This window comes from Acanthochromis polyacanthus, chromosome 2 (genome assembly GCF_021347895.1).
Source record: "Acanthochromis polyacanthus isolate Apoly-LR-REF ecotype Palm Island chromosome 2, KAUST_Apoly_ChrSc, whole genome shotgun sequence".
Lineage (NCBI taxonomy): Eukaryota > Metazoa > Chordata > Actinopteri > Pomacentridae > Acanthochromis > Acanthochromis polyacanthus.
Window position 1 is genome coordinate 40354188 of NC_067114.1, and position 22564 is coordinate 40376751.

At 40.5% G+C, this 22564-nt stretch overlaps 1 protein-coding gene across 4 annotated transcripts in view; it reads left to right on the forward strand.

Annotated features, from left to right (window-relative positions):
• The window catches only part of crtc3 (CREB regulated transcription coactivator 3), a 54891-nt gene that overhangs the window by 29054 nt on the left and 3273 nt on the right, over positions 1 to 22564 (forward strand). For 2 of the 4 annotated variants that reach the window (XM_022215096.2, XM_022215098.2), the window contains 9 exons: positions 1894 to 1997; positions 8225 to 8275; positions 8367 to 8452; positions 10671 to 10720; positions 13272 to 13492; positions 15436 to 15671; positions 16041 to 16214; positions 18084 to 18167; positions 18715 to 18934. In XM_022215096.2, the coding sequence (XP_022070788.1) occupies positions 1894 to 1997; positions 8225 to 8275; positions 8367 to 8452; positions 10671 to 10720; positions 13272 to 13492; positions 15436 to 15671; positions 16041 to 16214; positions 18084 to 18167; positions 18715 to 18934 (1226 nt within the window). The remainder of the gene's footprint in view (positions 1 to 1893; positions 1998 to 8224; positions 8276 to 8366; positions 8453 to 10670; positions 10721 to 13271; positions 13493 to 15435; positions 15672 to 16040; positions 16215 to 18083; positions 18168 to 18714; positions 18935 to 22564) is intronic. The other 2 variants (XM_022215097.2, XM_022215099.2) reach the window with 1 other exon arrangement.

Genomic DNA, 22564 nt, shown 5'->3' on the forward strand with positions numbered 1-22564 from the left:
TACTTGCCTTGTTTAAAAAAAAAAAAAAAAAAAAGCTTTTTCCCTGACAGTAATTTTAGGAGTGTCTTTAGCAAATACATACTCCTGAACATTGGGAAATGCATTTTGTTTTTTACTGTCTATTACGGCAGGATGCACTTAGACACCAGCACCTCCAAGATTTAGCTGTGTGAACCCAACATTGGCTCACATCACCTACCAGTTAATTCTCATTGGTCCTCTAAGGTTGAAAGTTTCCTGCAATCTAACATTTTAGCTGCAACATTTGGAGGAAGTTTAGAGGATGTTGTCAGGTTCACTGATTGTGTTACATGATAACAAACCAACATTCAAAAATAGCTTTCAAGATGTTATCGACTCCTCAGATGTTACGTTTCTGAAGCGCTATATTAACAAAGCTAGAACACTTTGCCCACTATTTAGAGGAAGTTTGGAGGTGTTGTTAAGGTAACACATTAAAAAAAAAAAACCTCTAGCTGGGAGCAAGGCTTCTGAGATGCTGTGTGTATTCACTGTATCCAACTGTAAACAAAACATAAAAACAAAACGGCTCATGAAGTCAGTATATCTCCTTATGGTAAATTCATGCATATTAAGTCCTAGATTATCATTAAAATGTGAAAATATACATTTTCCACAGAGAGTCTTTGTCATTTAACAAATTCTATTTTTTAAGCAAATGTTTTATGAAGCAAAAAGTACATAAGCAAAACTGAAAATCTAACCTGACACATTGCCATTATTTAGTGAACAGCTATTTGATGCTAAACATTTTTAAAGGTCAATATTTTGTCCTTACAAAGTGAAATGCATTAGGTTAAATGAATCCGCAGAGACAGAAAATAAACGCATTACCAATAATGTCCATTGTATCACGATGATTTAATTACTATTTTAGGTTGAATAACATGCTATGTTATAAACGAGTGTAAAAAAAAATGCGACAATTATTCAATTGTTGTATCTGGAGAGTCGAGAATTATTATCCTGCTGATATATTCCATTATGCACACTGAGTTTTCCTATAATGGCAGTGTGCATTTAAAATACAGCATATAAACTCTGTACTCACAAATTTATTTACCTCTTACCTATTTACATGCCACAATAACATCAGATTCCATTATCTCCTCAGATTAGCAAAAGCAATAAAAAAAAAATCGTGTGTGTGATAACAATTGCGATAAACTCTGTAGAAGCGACTGTAGAAGTATCAAGCTGAATTAAATGTAAGTGTGATTGCAGCACTTTTCTACTGTGGACTAGAGGAAAAGCAGGGATGACGCATGAAAGAAACCATTGAGACTTAATGGAGCACATAAAAGAAAGCTCTTAGCTGAAGTGATACAGGACTCAGCGGTTTGTGTGGGTCGAACCGTGCAAGTGTATTCAAGAGTCTGATACAAGGAAAAGGTGAAGAGGTGTGTGAATTTAAAGCTTCTATTCGATCCAACATGTACAACCAAGAAAATAGTCATCTCAAATCAAATAATATTTGGTAACTGTCAAAAACAACCCTCAAAATCTGTTATTTACAAAGCTAGTGCCGTCAAAAGTTAAAAACATTTATGAATACCGCACAGAAACATTGATCTTTATGTCATGTTGAGATGTAAGCCTCCCTGCTTTTCCCTAGATCAGATTTGAAGAACTTCACGGTGATTATTTCATCACAGAGCCAAAGTGTTTTCGTCACAGACTGATAAACATTTGGTTCGGCGCTGTGAGGGTGTTTATGTGTAAGGTCAGTGTGAGCCTGCAGATGAATGCAGCCTGTGTGGAGGCAGTGCAGAAGCAGAATGATTCACTGACCTTACGGCCACAAGAAGCCCTTCTGCCTCTGTCCAAGGTGCTGGAATACTTTGCATAATTTTCCTTCTCCCTCCCACACAGAACCAACTCAGACTCTGCTCTCCATACGAGCGCTATGAACCCGAACCCTCAGGACCCGTTCGGCATGAACCAGCAGATGGGTCGAGGTCCCCCACAGCGCAATGGTGAGAGGAGCACACACACTCATTCACAACACAACATGCTCACCTTTAGGGCTGCAATTACTTTAATTTCAGTTACTTTCTTGATTAATCGATTAGTTGTTCGGTCTGTAAAAGGTGACAAATGTCTTGTTTTGTCCTCGACCCAAAGATATTCAGTTTGCTGTAATAATACGAGTAGAAAAAATGAAGATATTCATATTTAAGAAGTTGGAATCAAACAATTAAGACTTTTTTCAAAATAATTGGTGAATTCATTTTCAATATTTTGAAGACATTAGTGTGTCTGCTTGACTGTACTTGAATATTTATGTCTTTGTGCTCGTTGGCTGCACATTTTAAAGCCATCTAGAATAATATTTTAGTATTTTCTCCTAAGAAAATGGGCAGACAATAATCCCAACACTCCGTGGTCTTGCACTTGGAAATATTTTCTGTATTCAAACTGGTTTCAGTCACTGAAATCACTCTGACTGAACACCAACAAATCTTACAACAGTAAATCTCTAGTTTCCAAGGCCTACAGGAAGAGTGAAGCAAAAGCTGGATCCCTTTCTTGCAACTTTCAGAAAAATATGTGCAGTTAAACTTTTAAAATCACACTTTCACACAAGTAGATCTGTCATCTTGATGGAATTTTAGTTAACCGTCATACACATATTTGCAATCTAATAGTCTTATTTATTTTTTGCTTGTTTTGTGCCCATATTCGTTTTAGTTTAGTATTATTATCAGCCCACGTCTGCTGCAAATCCAACAAATCACCTCCTCCAAGTTAGTCAACTCATTTTTCACTTGGCTTAGAACCAAATGTGCCCATAGCAGAGCTGTGTTGTTTGGCTGTGCAGCTAAATCCATGACGTTAATGTCGAAAGATGCACTTTGAAATGCATCAATGTGATTCGCCACCTCAAGATAAAACTGTTTCTGCTATTAAACGACAGCAAAGAAAGACGACACAGTTAAAAACAAAGTGAATTCAAGGATTTAAATATGACATTTCTCCCAGTTAAAAATTACTGTTTTATACAGGTGAAAAGAAGCAAATGCAGTGTCTATTTGAAATAATTACATTAAACTCCGATGACTGCTGGCAGGAAATTATCTGGTTGTCACAGACTTAATCTTATACAAACTAAGGATAAAACACTAAGTGAAACTCCAACTGAGTTAGAGAACAAAGGAAGAAAACTGTGATCACAGTGTTATGTAATAATTGTGACAAGACATCTAATGTAATGTTGAAACTTGAAATCTGTGAAATACATAATATTTGCATGTCTTCACAATATCAATGAAATAATTTCTCTTTTTATGGAAAACATTCATCGGATACAAATATTTCTGTCTTACGCTGTGGTTCAAAAGTTTGGGGTCACTTAGATTTGTTCTAATTTTTGAAAGAAGAGCATTTTTTTCAATGGAGATAACATTAAATTAATCAGTCTAGACATTGATAAATGACTATTCTAGCTGGAAACGGCTGATTTTTAATGGAATACCTCCATAGGGGTACAGAGGAACATTTCCAGCAACCATCACTCCTGTGTTCTAATGCTACATTGTGTTAGCTAATGCTGTTGAAAGGCTCACTGATGGTTAGAAAACCCTTGTGCAGTTATGTTAGCACATGAATAAAAATGTAGGTTTTCATGAGAAACATGAAATTGTCTGAGTGACCCTAAACTTTTGAATAACAGTGTATGCTCACTCTAAGCTTTGAATCATCCCACCAGGAGCACCTTATCTTGTATTTGCAAGCAAAATGTTTGACATGACTACATAAATACTGCATTGGATATTCGCTGTAAAAAGTTTACACACTAAATGTCATTTCAGAAACACACGTTAAACATGCTAAATAGTCTGAACTGCTGCCTCAGCCAATCAAAACGTGACAATTATAGTAAAATATCCTATTATTCAGATTTTCTGGCTACACTGAATTGAATGAACTGGTGAATTCTAACAATTAGGCCGATAAAACTGTTGTTTCTTTGCCGAGTTGGTTTATTATTGTTGTTTATGTCTTGAAAAATAACTTCCCTGCATGAAACAATGTATTTAAATTTTCTGCTCAAGGCTTGATTTTGGGTGAATGCTGTGCGGTCGACGTTGTAATACAAGCTTGCGGTGTGTTTTCTTGGACTGAGTGTGAATGACCATGAGGAGCAGAGCTGACAGGATCTATTAGCATATGAAAAAGTAGATGCAATATTAACAGTGAGGCCCCGTCCACACGAAGACGAAACGCTGAACAGTTTCAAAAACGATCGCCGTAAAGACGAAGGCGTCTCAGAAGTTGTGTGCGTCTACATGAATGCACTCGATACGCATGGAAACGCTGTAAAACACATGCCAGACCTCTAGGGGCGCTGTAATGATATAACAGACACACGCGCAAACAGACGAAAAACAGTGGGCATGCGCACTTGCGGCAAAAGTTGTAAACAGAGAGCTTCATCAGCACATTTGCTACACTGAAAAAAAAAAAAAAAGCACATTTGCTACACTGTACGCTGCCATTGTTGTCGTGGCTGCGTGTGGCGCATGCGTGTCAATGAAGATGCGAAACTATGACGCAAGCGTTTCTGAAAAGCAGCGGATCGCCCGTACACACGGAGCTGCGTAAACGGCATTTCAAAATCTTTCCACTCTGGAACCCGTTTTTAAAAATGATCGTTTACAGACCCCCAAAACGCCGTCTTCGTGTGGATTATACGCAGATTCGGCAAGAAACTTATGTGTTTAGACCTCGTTTCGTCTTCGTGTGGACGGCCAGTTAGAGTGATTTGAGTGGCTGAAACCAGTTTGAATGAAGAAAATATTTCAAAGAATAAGACCACAGATTGTAGGGATTATTGCCAGCCTGTTTTCTTAGGAGAAAATACTAAAAAAAAAATGGCTCAAGATGGCTTTAAAATTTACAGCTAAGCAGAAAAAGACACAAATAATTCAACACAGTCAAGCAGACACACTAATGTCTTTAAAATATTGACACACACCACCAACAAGGGCAGGAAACAGCCTAGTGAGACTAATTAGGATCCACTTGTGTATTGAGACTTTGCCTCTAACGCTCATTTGGTGAATTATACTTGAGAGCAGAAAGCAAATCATCGCAGTGCAGACATGATGTGCTTTTAAGCCCCTCATCCTCGGTCACTCTCAGTATGCGGGCTGCTGCTACACTCAGCCCATGCCATTGCGATCATGCTAGTTTATGGTGTTTGTGTTTCTGTTCCTCTGGTCATTTATTAACAGAGAACACAGTCCATCCAGCCAGCTGCTCTTCAGCGCTGTGAGCCACTCTGGGCTTGGTTATACAAACCAACATTCGTCTTTGTTGGTTTAAAAAGTTCTGTGTATGCTTCAGTAACTGGGCCAAAGAAAGTGATTTAACTCCAAGTCAAAAAAAATTGATCGTCGCGCTCTTCATTCCTTCACTTTCCTCTGATCTCAGCCCTGATGAAATGAGGAATGGATCGGAGAAGTGCTCCTCCAGTCGATTACCCCTCATGTTTATCCAACGTGTTCAAATAGAATATTGTCTGAGGACCTGGAGCAAGAATGAGTTTAACATACAAACAAAATCCACCCTGTATAGATATATGAATTTCAGGTGTTTTGCCATTGTCTAATGGAACTTCTGTGTAGGACATCATTATTGATTATTGACATTATTGATTGATTGATTGTTCGGTTCCCTTCATTGAATCGACTGTCCAAAATTTATCAGTTTACTGTAGCAGAAAATATTCAGATTCAAACCTGCAGTGTGAAACTTGTGTCTCCCCCTTTTGGCAGTGAAAATAAATACACAAACACTGTTAACACATGAGTATGACATATAGCTCATCATCTTTCTTTTTTAGACTCTAACCTTTTCCCACTTTTATCTCGTTGATCAGAAACCGTTTCTTGGACCCATCTCAGGTTTTTCCTCCATATACCCCACCATACTCCTAGTCACTGTAGAATACTTCATCTCCGTCTTCAGCAGCAGCAAAATAATAATTGCCGGTTGTCACAACCACGTTAGAAGCAGACAGAACACAAAAATGGCTTTTGTTCAGTATGACACAGTTCCAAGGTCGTAAATCATAACAAAGTAAAAAAAAAAAGGAAGTTGAAGTTCTTTCTTTGATTTTTCTAAAGCTGAAGAAAACTGGAATCAGTATGTAGAACATTTTTGTGCCCGCCGGTGTTACCAATACTGGAAAAACTGTAGAAATGAGACAGAGAATAGGGTCACTTTGATGAAATATCAGGATTTTATGGTTAAATTTCATTCATTTCTATGCAAAACTGCAGATGACTAATTTAGTGATTCTTCCTGTTCTTACAGTTTAAATTTCTTGTCATCATAAATATAACTGCAAATGGCATTATTTCTGTTTTGTAGGACTGGACCCGAATAGCCGAATGTTCAGTCATTATGATGGTATCTGAATATGCATTTTGAGGTCTGAATTTTTGGATACCCTTCTCCCCCCCTTTGTCTGACATAATGATCCGATCCGAATATTTGGAGATTCGTCATCAATTGTGACTGAATATCCAGAGAATAGAACTTGCTATTTGGGCCAGCCCTAGTATTTTGTTTTTGAAGCCATGCTTTCAAACCTGCCGGTGGGTTTAGAGGTTCAGGGAGTTAAACAGATGTGGGAAAATGTTTATTTAGACACATGTAATAAGACCTTATTCCACACTGTTTAGGGCTTTAATGTCACAAACATTCATTAAAGATCATTTTCCCTTAAAAGTATATGAAGAATTGATCATTTAAATAGTTGAGTCATTTTTTATCAGATGTCTAAACAAACCGCAAATAGTCACAGCTCTACTCTCGTGCGGTGTCTCATTCAGTGCAGAAAACGCCGACACACGATCGGGGTATTATAGTTAACTGTGTATGTAAGGAGGTAATTATATTTCCCCAAAGAGGAGCTGAGCTGCAGTCCTCCTGCATAGCCGGCTGCATATAGTCCAGCAGCACATGCTAGACATTTCTCTACAGGCTGTATATCATTTCCTCCAACAGAAGACATGACACAAACAAGCGTGGTTGGTGTTGGTGAATGAGCAGCGCTGCCTCATGGCTCCGTGCTCGTGTGCAGAGAGCTGCGAAGCCCCAGGGCCTCGTTGACACCTCTCAAGGTTTCAGTGGGTTTTGAGTGGTGTTAAGCCCTGGCTGATTAAAGAAGCATCTAACCAGGAATTACAGCTATGAGTCACACTGCCGGGTGGAAACACTTAGAGGAGTTCTGCTGCACTGTCTTGCAGCGTGATTTCTCCTCTGGAAAGGCTGCAGGAGCCTCAGTGAGTAGAGATCTAACGTTACCTCTGCAGCTGACAGGGCTCTGATCGCTGGTATGCTCCAGCAGCAGACGGTGATATTTTGTCTTAATCCTGAGCATTCATAGCACCCATATTGAGCACGTTGCTCAGCGTGATCCTGCCAGGGACACGAGCCAGCCATTTTCCATCCCAGTTGTCCTGTTTCCGTTCTAGTTGCGACAGGGAGCTTCAGCGTCTAGTCACCTTTGACGGGGAAAGTGTGACGATGCCAGACTGCTGTATCGCCCCATTGTCCCGTCTGATCCAGCAGCCGAGAAGCTGCTCCTCACAAAGAATGGGCCTCAGAGAGAAGGACAGCATGGAGGAAGAGGGAATGGGTGGGCAGCGGATCAAAGGCTAGTGTAAAGGAAGCTCTGCTCAAGTTTGAGCGATTAAGAGACTTGAAGGAGACATCAAGAGAAACACAAAATATTTTCCTAATGTGCAACAGGAGTGTTGCACAGGAAGCGTGGTGGCAAACACAAGTTTGGCACAGGAAAAGTTAGAAGAGGAGACATGTGTGTCTGTCATCAAGTCTGCAGCGAAGAAGAGAAAGCCTCTCTGTGACACAATCAATACAATGGCCCTCTCTTCATTCCACATCAGTCTTTGAACCTCCCCACCCAACTTCTATTCTCCATTTCCTCATTTCTGTGATTAATAACACGATGCCAGATGCCCAGCTGTTGTGTTTATGAAACTGCACAGTAATTGCAGAGGGCCTGTTCCTGTCAGAGGGGCTGCTTATTGTGCCAGACGTGCTGGGATTATTCAAACAGCTGGTTCATGGTGAACATCTTCTAATGTTCCTCTGTTCTTGTTTTTGTGTCTTTCTTTATTTTTTCATTGATCATCCCTCCCCCTGTCCTGTTTGTTTGTTTCTCATGGAGGCTGGCATGCAGCTAGTGTGAATGAGGCAGAAGTGGACGGCTCCGGAGATGGTGAGCTGCACTTTGTTCCACTAATTAAAATACACTTGGCGTTAAATTGTCTGTCGGAAAAAATGTATAAAATGCTTCTTTTTCTCTGCAGTTTTCTCCTTTCCCGCCCTGCCTAACGAGGAGAATCTAATAGGTGTCAGTAAGCCTCTTCCCAAGCAGCTGTGGGAGGCCAAGAAGGTGAGACAGTTGCTCATTTCTTATGTCAATGACTTTCCATGTGGTGACTCCATATGGAAGAAGATTATTCCCTGTACGAGAGGTGATCAAAAAGTTCAAAGACTATGAGTATAATCAAAAACTGACCTGATTTAAATTTGGTTGTACATTTGTAACGTTCCCTGAAAGTCCAGTTTTGTAAACATGTCAAGCACCATCAACAGTGAGTCTCCTCCAGTGTGTCAAAAGAGCTTCAGCTACAGCTTAATTCTGAAGAAAAGGAACAAGTCACAAGGAGGCAAATCTGGCAAGCAGGGCAAGTTGGGAGCATCAAGTGTGTTGTTATAGTAAATTAAAGAAAGTAAAACAAAAACAGTGCCTAATTACTGCACTGCCACTGACAGTGCACTGGACCACCAACATGCCATCACATCAGGAGGTCTTTTTGACAGAATGTACTCACTCAGACATCTCAGAACATTACAGTAGGAGTCTGCCTTGACAGTTCAACTTTGGAAGGCAAACTCAAAGTGAACCATGTGAATGTTTAAGAAAACAACAAGCGTATTGCTGGTGCTCCTGACCTGATGTGCCTTGTCCAGTTTTGAATACTGTGGACTGTAGAAACTGTTGGTTCTTCTCTGGGTGGTAGCTGCAGACCCACCTCTGGTCACCACTGATGTTCCTCCACGTAAAGGTCGGATCATCTCAGACACAATGTTATGTTTGCTCTCTGCTGTAGTTTAAACTCTATGAAGAAATTACAAATATACACCTACCAGACACAAAAAAGTGTGTATGAGACAGTTCCTTCTGCTGATTGCACAGCGTCACACTATCTCCTAACTCGTTACAGTTACTGCATGAACACCACAAACAGTACTAGAACTTCTAGATCACCTCTTTTAAATCCTGGTGTTCGGTGCTGTCACATCTGATTGCATTATGGTGATGGTGATGGTGATACCGAAACTCGGAGTATACCAGTTCTACCAGCTGACACATTTATTGTTGAATAATGATCACCGTGTCAGAATAACACATGGCAGTCTCCTCCCTTTCCGCTGTGTGTTTGTTACGGTTTTTTAAAATCGACTTTGCTATGTTAAACAAGGTCTGGACCATTCAAGGCATGCCTGCTTGGTATTTACAGTGAAAGGCTATAAAGATCTGTAAAAAACGTGGTTACAACATTTGCTGTCTAATGAGGACATTCTAGCATGTGTGCTTATGGAAAAGGTTTAATTTCCAAGCATGTACCTGTGGTATTTTACACGGCATAATTGTTTGTTTGTGATTTTTTTGAATAGCAGAATGTATAACAGAATGCTAATGGGTGCAGCCAGACCATTCTCCAGCACTGTGGAGGCTGTGCATGACTATCATGGCACCCTAAATTCCTGCCATTACTTGACAGAGACGTGTGAGCATTGAACCAGTATTTCCTGTTTGATTGTAAACCAGCAGAATAGGCCTGAGACTAATTTCTGGAATCAGGAATGTTAGCGACTATAGAGTTCAAAGCACAAAGGAGGAGGTTTTACTAGTAAACTGATAAATATATAAATGTCATGCTCGTCTTTTCCTCCAGGCCTTATGAGGTATACTAGACAAAGAGCTGTTGTCTTCAGCAGTTAAACAATGCATAAGATGAAACAAATTATCATGTCTGATATTTGTGTTTTGTAGCTGGCAATCAGTGTCTTTTGAAGCTAGAATAGATTTAATTTCTTCAAATACAAGAAAAAACACCCGTCCAGGATCTGTCAGTGATTTGAGCTCTTTTTGCTCAGTGCGCAGTTTTGCTAACATGGAACTTTCCACTTTGTCGTGAGTTTTAGGAGATTTTAATGAGATTAGGTTGGTTTTGATTGTGACCTCGCCACCTTACGTACAGATCCTTTGACAAATCCATAGCAAGAATTTATTGTTTGGAACATTATCTGCTCTGTTTTCATTTTCAAAGCAATCCCCAGTCTTGTCTCATTCCGTCTTATTCTATAAATACCACCCAGAGAGGCTTACAGATTTTAAATCTATGGAAAGGAGATTCCAAGTATTTGATTTATAAGCAGTGCTGGAGAGATCCTAAGTTAGACCTTTGACTGTAGATGGTACAAATACTAATGGAGGCACAACAACCACAATGCAGAATTTTTATGACGTGTTTGTTGCACAGACTGTAGGTAAACATTTTGATACTTTGGAATATTAATCAATTGTACTGTGTATGTTTCAGGTCCAGTCTCTGGCATCAAGGCCTAAATCATGTGAAGTGCCTGGAATCAAGTAAGTCTTCGGAGGATTGACATGCATTACGTTACATTACATTACATTACATTACATACAGGTTTCTGGACTAACCTTTATACTTGTAGCACTGGTGCCTCCAGCTTTCTCTTTCACCTGTTGTGGCTTTACATGCTGATGAATAGCTGTCTGTGTTTGCATGGCAGAGCTTTGCATCAATGTCCAGACTGACAGTTACTTGAGATTTGATATTTGCAAAGTATTTGAATCAGAAATGATGCAAAGTTTCTCTGCAGCAAGCAGTGGCTGACATAATAGGACGTCTTCTGATATATATAAGATCTAGAAATTGCACAAACGCTACCGTTCAAAGTTTGGGGGCACTTCGAAATGTTTTCATTTTTGAACGAAAAGCAGTTTTTTAGCAGAGAAAATAATATTAACCCTTGAATTGTCCTGCAGGTCAAATTGACCCATTTTAAAGTTTGAAAATGTGGAAAAAAGTATATTTTCACAGTGAAACGTCTGATGTCCACATTTTCAACATTTTTGGAAAATTTTTGAACATTTTTTGGTGGAGAAAAAAAATATTAAAACCTATGTTTCTTCAAAACATTCACACAAAAAAATCAAACAAAATCCAGTGAAATTCACTGGATTTTGGTTGATTTTTTTGTGAATGTTCTTTAAAAAATACAAGTTGTACTGATATACAAGTTATCACTTTAGGTATTTTTATGAATTTTTGAGAAGATTTTTACTCATTTTTTGAAAATATTTATGAAGAGTTTTCTTGCCAAATTTGGAGGATTAAAAAAAAAAGAATTAAACTTCTATAATGTAAATTTTTAACGAATTATTGGAATTTTCTTCCTGAAGGTTTTTGCAAATTTTCAGAAATTTGGAAAAGTTTTTGCAGAATTTTTGGATTTTTTTTCAGACAAGGAAGCAATATTTTTTAGTGCTCGTATATGAACAACACAGGAGGGTTAAATGAATGATAAATCCAGTCTCGACATTGTTAATGTGGTAAATGACTATTCCAGCTGGAAACGGCTGATTTTTAATGGAATATCTCCATAGGGGTACAGAGGAACATTTCCAGCAACCATCACTCCTGTGTTCTAATGCTACATTGTGTTAGCTAATGGTGTTGAAAGGCTCATTGATGATTAGAAAACCCTTGTGCAGTTATGTTAGCACATGAATAAAAGTGTGAGTTTTCATGGAAAACATGGAATTGTCAGGGTGACTCCAAACTTTTGATTGAAAGTGTATTATATAAAAAAAGACAGAAAAGCATTCATTGAGCCCCAAACTAGGGCAGTGTGGAACTTAATGACTATTTCTTTATCCTCCATGGAGCATTTTTTCTTATCTAACTGCTGAAAATCACCAGAAGAGACTCATTGTTTCTTACTGTTGTCATCCAATTTAAAAGATTTCCAGTCCTACACTGTATTGACCTGGTAACACATTTAGAGTTGCCTGCAGTAGACGGCCTTATAACACTCACACAGCAAAGCTTTCCCACTGTACTGTGACAACAGGTACTGCATTAGCCGCTGTGGTTAAAATTAGTGCTTTTCCCTTCTTTAATGGCTCCCTTGTTGTCTTCTCTGCATTCATTTTCAACATTAGTTACCCTCATTGGCTCTCCCTCACCTCCACCCTCCTCCTGTCTCTCCTCGTTTCCCTTTTTAAAAGCATCTTCTTCATTTTTGGAATATGGAACAGCTGAACAAAGCATGTTAATGTCACTGTACTTCTGTCAGCATCTGTCATTCTAAATAGGATACAGGTGTTTTCCATAGAGCTGGAGCTGGTCCACAGAAACATCCCAGAAATGAAATGCCAAACATTCCCACCGCTTCAAACAGGATGTCCGCGTGCGTCTCTCTTTACACCTCTTTAAAATAAGAGGAACAGAGTTGTTATGACAAACAGACACCACTGGCATTGTTTGACAACATTTAGCTGAGACTATTGTGTTCCCACTCCGGATGATTTAAAACAGACGTGTCCATTTTTACTAGCAGTTCATGAGCTTCACAGCATCGGCTTTCCTGTACCATGTGGCCAGATCAGGTGTAATTTATAGGTCATATTGTTATCATAATACAGAGAGCGGTGCGGTCCTCAGAAAAGCCTGCAGAGATTTTAGATTCCTGGAAACACGGGCTTTTGTTTAACATGGAATTAAATAAAAACGACAGAACAGTGTGCAGCAGGCGCTGAGCTGTTTTGGCCTCTTTATTTCATGCTTTCTGTTAGAGAAAGACACATTGTGTGTTTATTGAAGCGAGCATTTGTTCTCTGTTTTGTGTTGTGCCAGTTTGTGTGGAGACAGACGAGTCACAGCTCATATGCTGTTATTGGAAAAATGGAAATAATAGAAATAATCAAAGAAGTGGAGAGTGGGTGGATAAAGAACGAGGCTAGAACAAGTGGACGGGAGGCAAAGAAGCATCTTGTCAATCTGAAATAGCAATGGCAACACATGTACATTGTTTATATTCGTTCAAATGGAGCATCAGTGTTGTTTCTGGTGTCTTATTAGTTATTTTTTTATTTTGTTCTTTTGTTGCAGTATTTTCCCATCTCCGGAGCAGAACCCCAGTCTGTCCCACTACCAGGGCTCGTTAAGTACCGGCGGCTCCCTGCCCGACCTCAGCAACCTGCAGTTCCCCTCACCGCTCTCCACCCCGCTGGACCCGGACGACAACGGAGGATACCCCAACCTGAGCGGGGGCAGCAGCACCGGGAACCTGCCGGCCGCCATGATGCACCTGGGGATCGGAAACTCACAGGGTGAGTGGAGTTCAGCCTTTTCCTCTTATTTTATTTTCTGTTTTTGGTGTGGTTTGCGATCAGTCTTGAGGCAAAATCCAGCAGCATTGTGAATCAAAGTGAATCAGTGTGTGGTGATTCTAACTGGACTATTAGGCTCTCAGTGGTTTCATACCTCCTGACTTTACCATGTCACTGTCTTTTAATGTGGGCTCTTAGCAAACACACTCAAATGATTGTATTACCCTGCAGGGGCCAGTGGCTTTTACTGAGCTTAGAAAATCCAGTTTTACTGTGCTCCTGCCACCTAGAATAACCTGCAGAACAATCTAAAGCTGGACTCATTTTCATCCTTGGAGCAGTTTCATTTTTTTTATTATACTTCCAGCTGCTCCTGTTTTAATTGACTTTAGTAGCGTGTTATTCATGTGTTGACATCTTTTATTGTCTTACTAAACTGTGTTGTAAATGAGGCCTTCATACCTCAGTGTACTCAGAGTTTAAATAAAGAATGAATGAATGAATGAGTTTTATCTTAAAGGTTTTCTGTGCAACATTCAGAACTAGTGGATTCCACCAGACCACCAACATCTCTGACCAAAACAGACAGGCACATTGGCTTCACTTCCCCCTCTATTCATTTTCATTTACAACCAAAAAGGCTGTGCACAGAAGAGCCCACGAAAAGAAAATCTAGCCTCAACCATTAGCCCACACACTGTAAAATACACTGAATGGCCGTAATGAGTTGTGTTCCAATCAAGTAACATTATCTGTCCGGCTCTGTGTGTGTTTGTTTCTACGGTCCATCAGACCGGAGCGGACCCGTGTGAGGAAAAAGCCACATTGTGCTTCCACAAACGGACCTCCTTGTACCTCCCACCAGAATTCATTAGCATTTACTCAGAGTTCAGCACATGGGAAGGCTCAGATAGAATCCTGTGTTTCCTGCCAAGTAGTAGACGACTCGGAAATGTCTTGGAGAGTGAGGGGTGTTCCCACAGTCTTCCCTTGTGTCTTAACCCAAGAATAAAGCTTTGAGCATCAAACTAAACTGTCCACACACCAGCTGGTAATATCATCATGCAAAATGGACTCTTCCTGTAGGCACTACACGGAGACACGCTGCTGCTTGCATCTCACGATGCACCATTTCACCCCAAAGTTGCTGTCTTTCTTAATTTTTTCCTTTTTTGTATAGAATTTTGCACATTTAAAATTAGCACCACTTGATGGATGTGTGTTTGAGTTCTATGGCTCATGAATTTGTCTTCGTGAAGGTTTTTGGGTGTTGCTGAGCAACACAGCTCCTAATTGTTGTTAAGTGTATTATCTGAATTTACTCAGTCATTCAACATGTGGCCCTTCTCCCTGTCAAGACTAAAAATATCTGAGCATGTCAGTGGAAATGAGTCATCATCTGTTGGGATTTTAGTCTTTGTAGGTTTTAATTATCTGAAAGCCTGTTCCAGCTTTTTACTTTGTGTTGAGTATTCAGTGTTTGGAGCAGGTTTCTTTCTCTGCCAGCCAACTATACATTATTGATAACTCATTGAAGGATTTCTCTGTCTCCAGCTTCCTCACTCTGCTGCCTGATCTGATCACACCCACTGCTCTCTGCTCATGCTCAGTCTTTCCTCTTTGTGTTTTCTGAGTGTATGTGTGTTCGGGCTCCCATGTCGGACACAGTTCAGCTTGGCCGAGCACCAAAGTGACAGAGGAACTGTGACCCTCTCTTGGCTCGCTACAATCAGCTCCTTTCTTTTCCCTCGCTTTCTCTCTGTCCTCTCATTTTCCCTTCCTCTGCTCGCCATCTTTCTCTCGCTCTTCAGTCACACAATAATGTCTAGTGTTTTGGGACTGGAGAGCATGCTGGAAAATCAAGTGCATTCTACATCACAACTGCCACATGTTCTCCTCATTTACGCTCTAATGAGTTTGAAACTTCTGTATTGTCCCTGCAGGTCTCTCCTCCTCTTTGAGCAATCCCTCAATTCAGGCTTCCCTCAACAACTGCCAGCTGCAGTCATCGCTCAGCAATCCCTCCATCAACTCATCCCTCCGTCTGTCCAGCAACTCCCCTCGGCGACGGCCGGCTCCCATCAGCCCCCTCACCCTGTCGCCTGGAGCCGAGCAGCGCCGAGGTCTGGCCAAGCAGCTGTCGCCTACGATGTCGCCCTCACTGTCCCCCATCACACAGGTACACTCATCTCACGCTGAGGATTTCACAAGTGCTTTTGTACCGTCATGCTAATGAATATGATCTGGGTTTTATGACTAGAGCTCTGGTATCCCCAGTTGATTTGAAGTTTGTAAACTAAGTACCACAGCTGTCAAACGTACTAAACTAAAATAAAAATTGGAAATATGCAGACCTGCAAATCAAAGTACAACTTCCAAGAAAAAACATGCAATGCAAAAATACACTGGTGCAATTGTTTTCACCTGTATTGGATGGAGAAAGTGCACTGAGTAATGACACTACAATCACAGTAAATAAACGTTCCATTCCAAGTCTTGATTAAACTTGTCTGTAGTGACTCCTGCTGGCTTTCTCTGCTCTGTGTAGGGAGTTGCTTTGGATACCAGCAACATGCCAAGGGAGCCGCCCCCGCCCTATCCGCTCTACCAACAATCCCAGCATGCAGTGGACCAGGGCCGACAACGCCAGCAACCGCAACAGCAGCAACAGCAGCCCGTTTCCCCTCTTCACAGCATCCCGCTGGACTTCAACACGAGCCAAGTAAGTGCTGTGAAGAGCATTTTTGTCAGAATGTCTGTGCACGGACAATCGTATTTTGTTCACCAGTGTTTGTTTGTTCTGTGCTTGTGTATTGTAGATATTCAGTGTTTGTTTCTACGGACTAATTTCAGCTGTCATATTTACTCTCTAGTCCTACTATAATAGGCATAAACAAAATTTAACAGTGGTGTCTCTGTTACCTCTGAATCCACTAACAAACTCATCATTTCAGCCCTTGTGACACCAAAAGGTTTTAATGGAATTTGCTTGTCATCCTGGGAGTTACAATCATTTTACGTACATTTTTTTCCAACAATAAACAAGTAAAAAGAGGTTTAGAAGGGTTTTCAGATTTATTAAAAATGACAAATATAAATGTCTTATTTACACAAGTATTCACACTGTGTGTTGGAACAAAAAACCAAGACATGAACACTGAAACTCCCCTTAGCCCTCCACAATAAAACTGACCAGACATAAATCAAATAGTGGTATAAAACCACTTCCAAAGCTTTCAGTGTTCCAGGAGAACAGTGGATTTAATAAATATGAAATGGAAGAAGTTTGGAGTCACCAGGACTCGAGACTAAGAACTCAACAATCCCTCTAATCGAGCTTCAGAATCTGCAGAGATGGAGAATCTCGTGGATTTCAGCAGTGAGTTCTTTATCGTAGCAGAGCTAAACAGAAGCCACTTTGATCAAAAGACATAAGAGAATGTTTGGAGTTTGTCAAACTCCATTTAAAGTTAGCTTTGTTTATTGCCTATTCAGAAATTCTCTCTGTGTCTGTTTCGATTATTGAATTAATACAATCACAGTAGAAAAGGTATTGAAATCTGTGCAGTAATAGTACTTCTCTATCAGTATTCCTACTCATGAAGGAATCTGTGCATTACCATTGATCTGTGCAGAAGTTTTTTCACATCAAGAGAAATGTGGGCAACCTGAACCAGTACTTATGAATGTTTGTGGTTTATTTTTATACTGATATTTCTCAAATGTTTGCTCTTTGCCGCTGTACCAATGTAAATTTCCCCACTGTGGGATTAATAAAGGCTTATCTTATCGTATCATATAACTACAGACGCACATTTAACAAAGCCCACAAGGAAGACAATAAAGTGAAAGTAACACACACTTAATATCAACTGGGTTTGTATATCAGAGCTCTGTGGTAGGATATGAAAGTGTGGTGTTCAGGCCTATTGGTAACAACTTATACTCACCAAAACAGATAGTGTGATGCATCTCTGAGGAGAGCCTGCCCTTTTTTTTACCATTCTGAAAGCATGAGGGAGGATTATCTGGTCTGGTGAGTCATCACCTGCTACTACTGTCCCTACAGTGAAGCATGGTGGTGGCAGCATCATGCTATACTGACCTTTGTGTTGGCCAAAACTGAGGGAAAGATTAATATAGCCCAAATACACAGAAATCCTTTAAGAAAATCTGTTGCAGTGGTCTGAAGATTTAAGAATTAAAACCCACAAAACATCTGCAAAGAATGAAAGTTCAGACAGTTGCCATCCAATCTGCTGGAAGAATGGGATAAACTGCTCTAAATCCATGTGTGCCACGCCTGTCCTGACAAAATTACAGGCCGGAAAACTTTTGTGATATGAGATTTCAGTTTTTATTCGGTCTTTCTGTGTTATTGAATGCAGATTTATGGGGAAAATACCAACTTTAATTCATTAAAGAACAAAAATGTGTACAAAAAGCAACTGTAGCACTTCTATTATTAGTATGGTACTGCTCCATCCAAGTTCAATACACTGCACCTGAATAAGGCACTAATAAGAAGTTGTTTATTTACAGTTCACATGTCATTGTTGGCTAAATTTGAGCCTTTTTCCTTCCCTTACAGCACAACAACATGGCAGCACTCTTCAGCGACACCTTTATGGAGCCACAGTATTCTAATCGCCAGACCAAAACCCTTCCCTATCAGGTAATGATTGATAAACGCTCAGATGTAGTGAATGCATGTTTGTTTTTTTATCAAAGCAGTATGTAGTTTCAGTCAAAGCTGATCTCCATAAACACAAAAAAAGCTGTTTTTCCTTATGTTGTCCTCAGTTTAGCATTTCCCCATTAGTACAGAAGTGACAAACGGTAGATGCAGGAAATCTGTAGTGTTTGAAAAGTGTACAGATATTTCACAATTAAATTGTAATGGTAAAATGTGTGCTGCAGAATAAACCATATCAGGGTCTACTTGTTAGACAGACAGAAGTCAGGCTGATTAGTGGCCTGAGGGACTTATATTTGCGTCTTCTGTTAGTTAATGAGGAGGGTTTGTTCAAATCCTGTCATTATATTTAGCTGCAGAGTTAATCATGTTTATACTGAACTGTCAGTGTTATGAGAAAACACTGTAATTGGCTTGTAGACCTCACATGAGAGATGCTGCCAGGGTGAACGTGGTGCCAGTTCAGCTCACTGATTCTTTGTGTTTTCTCTCGATTGCCATTTTCTCTCCACCATCTGCCGGCTAGTTGGATCAGTTCAGTCTGTTGGAAAACGCAATGAGCTCCACAGCAGGGGGGTCCTGCTTCGATCCTTCGTCGTCCTCCTCTTCCTCCTCGCTCTACTACTCCCAGGCTGCTCTGTCGGGGCTGGGAGGCAGCCACGGCAGCCTGCAGGACCCGATGCACATGAGGGCCAACATGCTGTACTCCAACTGCAGCGGAGGTCTGCCCAACATCATCCTCACTGGTGAGTGCTACAGGTCTGCGGGCTGTTTTGTTCTCCGTTACAGGATGCCGTGTTTTTATTAGCAGAAAGCAACTGAACACAAAAAATGGAAAATGGAAGGCTGAGAGGCATTCAGAAATGATGGAAACTTTAAGGCCAATTTAAAAAGCAAAAAACAAGGACTGGGTGTGAGTTGCTTTATTTCATGTCACCTGTTGTGCGTCAACTCAGCTGCTGTTTACTCACATACACTGTATTTTAATATAGCCAAATTCCCAGTAGGGCTGTTTCATTTAAATATTTTTCTGTTTCTGTGGTCAGGCTGCAGAGCAAGTATGAAACACAGCTCACAAACAACGGCTCTGCTGTGAATTCAGCAACATTTCCATGTAAAAGGATGGCTCAGAGGGAAAATTAGAAGTAATAGAACGTTCTGGTCTAACATTACTGTCAACTGACTCTCTGCGCTGTCGATCACAGAGGCAGAGAGAGTCTTCTTCCTTAAAGGGGACATGTTCCCTCAAACAGCCTGTTCAGAATAGGGCTAAAATCTGTTAGAAAGTCCTGCTGAAATTCACCATCTTTGCATCATTTTCAGGTGAAAATCTAAAGACACTGTGAGGACATGTAAAGCTGTTATTCATTTGCTGAAAAGAGACACAATAGAGAACCTTAAAAGCTGCATTGCTGCATTTTAAGCCACGAGGAAGCAGTTGAACCACTGAAATGAGCAGTGGCTGCAGCTACACGTCTCAAGGCTCCAGTGTGTGACGAAGCATTTGTGTTGTCATAGTTCTGGTCACTTTTAGCAGCTCTGTCTTCAGGCAGCCCACTCAGGTAGATTGAAATCACTAAAAGACTTCACTTTGCTCTTTTCAAACTAACTTTTGGAGACTAGAGGCTTCTCTGTGCACAGCCGACTAGTTAGCATGTACTGGATCACATGAGGTGTTTAGGGAACATTGGTAAAATCAACCACGGTCTACTCTTTCAGCGACATCTATAGACTGTAGTTTCAGAAAACAACCCGGGTTCCAGTCTCCCTCTAAACTGCACAAGTCTCTACATCTCTACATACACATCAGTCACACCATGCCACTCACCACCACAAGTAAATTCTCAGCCTGTGGAAAACAGAGATGATAAAACAGCCAACATGATGCATATATTGCAAAGAGTGCAGCCAAAAGCATTAGTGGGAACAGAGCTGCTGCTGTCAGAGGATCTGCGATTCTGAATTACAAGCATAATGTCTCCAAGAAACTCGTCCTGTCCTGTGACGGTTGTTTGGCCGGCAGAGCACCTCTTAATCCAGCCGCGTTTCAACACCAGGCAGCGGCAAACTGAAGCAGCAAGGAGTCAGAAATGACAATAGCGTTTTTAATGTTTTAATACAGTCAAAGTAGAGCTCCGTTTTACTCACTTTAAATCCCAGATTTAAAATTGTGAAAATGATCAAAGCATTCATCTGCACCTTTCTTCCTGTTTACAGTCATTTACATAATGTGTTAAGAAATTACAGGTGAGTATGAGAAAAGGTAAAGCTTATAATGTATTATTCAGAGGCAAAAGGTTTGACTAAAACAACTTTAGATGCACCTTCATGAAAAGTTTAAATTTAGCCTGGAGTCGTTCATCTCTATGAAAACTGTTTTAAACAAGGAGTGCAGAGACTGAAACAAAACAATCGAAAGAGGCTGAAAAGTTCTAGGAGTCATTTGATTTAGGTAAATCATTCAGCTCTTAGTAACGGCTTTTAAATGTTTATGATTGTGACGAGATATGAGGAAATGGCCTCAAACTAGAGATGATGAGATTGACTTTAGTAGTGAAGCTTTGTCCTCCATTAACAAAACATTTACTGTCCTTAAAACCTAAAACCAGAATAATAATTTTGTAAATAATCTAAATTTTAGATTAGAAAGGTGCCTTCAGGACTTCGGTGATTCTGTAAGAAAAAATATAGGTACAAGCTTCATGTCCATCAGTCCAGGTTACATGGTGTGATAAGAAAAGTACAAAAACTACATGATATATTCCTTTAAGTCTCGAATCAAGTCTTGAAGGTTCTGGATTTACTCTGTACGGTTTCACTGAAAGCAGCTTTACGTGTTTTGTTTCTGAGGCTTAAATCAAACGGAAACATCCAGGGCTGCACGATTATGGCCAAAATGATAATCACGATTATTGTGATCAATATTGTAATCACGATTATTAATCACGGTTGTTCATCATGTTACAGAAAATATCTGTATTTTTATTACACTACTTTTAAGCGAACAATATATGAAGCGTTTTCAGTGCAAAATGAAACTTTAAATAAGAATAAATGATAAATAATAGTAAAATAAAATTTGCCCAAGAATTTAAAATTTACCAAGAGATAACTGAAAAAAAAAGTGCTATTCAGAGTTCAATCACAAAGTGCAACTCAATGGAAACAATTACACTTTGGAGAAATAATTGTGCGAGGGGATCATATATTTATTATCCTGTGTTTTGACCGTTTTTCTGAAGCCCTCGTTGCTCACTGTATTTATTGGACACGTCTTTGGCCAAATAAAATGATATTACGTCCGTTATCTCTGTGTGTCTTTGGGATATACGCTGTTTCCCGATGCAGGGTCGCTGTAATGTTGTCTGGGTTGCCGCTGGACACGGACGGGGATTTTGTGAATCAGCGTTAGCTTCAGCCTTCATGCATTCCTCATATTTGCGTTTGTGATGTTTTTTCAGATGGTTAAACAGATTAGTTGTGTTACTGTGCGGGGCAGACACAACTCTGCTACACTCTTTACATATGACTTGTTCTTGTTTAATGTCACTTGCCCTGAATCCGAAACACGTCCAGACGATGGATGCTGATCCGTTTCGAGGCACTAGCTCCTCACCATGATGCTCCTCGTCTCCAATTGCTGCTGTACTTTCTTCTCTCGACATGACTCGCTCTCATCAGCCCAGTCCACTGAGTGATTTGAGGCTGCCGCTTCAGGGTGCACTCGCTTGTTATTTAGGCAGCTTAATGAAGCCTTAACTATGTGTTCGCCTCCTGGTGGTTGGCTGACGACTGGTTGACAAGGCGCTTGATAAGATATGCACCAGAGCCCTAGCCTAGCCACGCTAGACAACCCACGGCAACGAATTTAATTCTCTGCCAGGGTGGGTCTAGTTACCCTCCATAAGGCTCGAGGCTGGATTCTCCGAAAACTGGCCGGACGAATCACCATGAAGTGTAGAGTTAGAAGGCGGGCGTAACTAAGTGACGACAGAGGCGCGACGATTCTGACAGAAACAACTAGCCTAGCCGCGCTAGACAACCCAGGGCAACGAATTTAATTCTCTGCCAGGGTCGACAACAAAAACGACAACAGTCATTGAGCTCCATTAGCACCGACTCTGAATAATCTTTCTGTTAACATGTCTGTAATATACTTGAGCTTCACCCATTGACTGAATAAATAAGGCTTCACCGAACTACCGCATCCTCTGATTTCCGGCGCTCTAGGAGCCTATTCGTTGCGTTGATTTGTTGTATACCTACCCAATTGCTGCAGAGTGATTTGAAAGACAACCTTTTAGCCCGCCTCCCTCCCTGTCGAGCGTGTCTAGACCCTTGCGTCTTCAGAACATGGGTCTAGCGCGGCTAGGCTA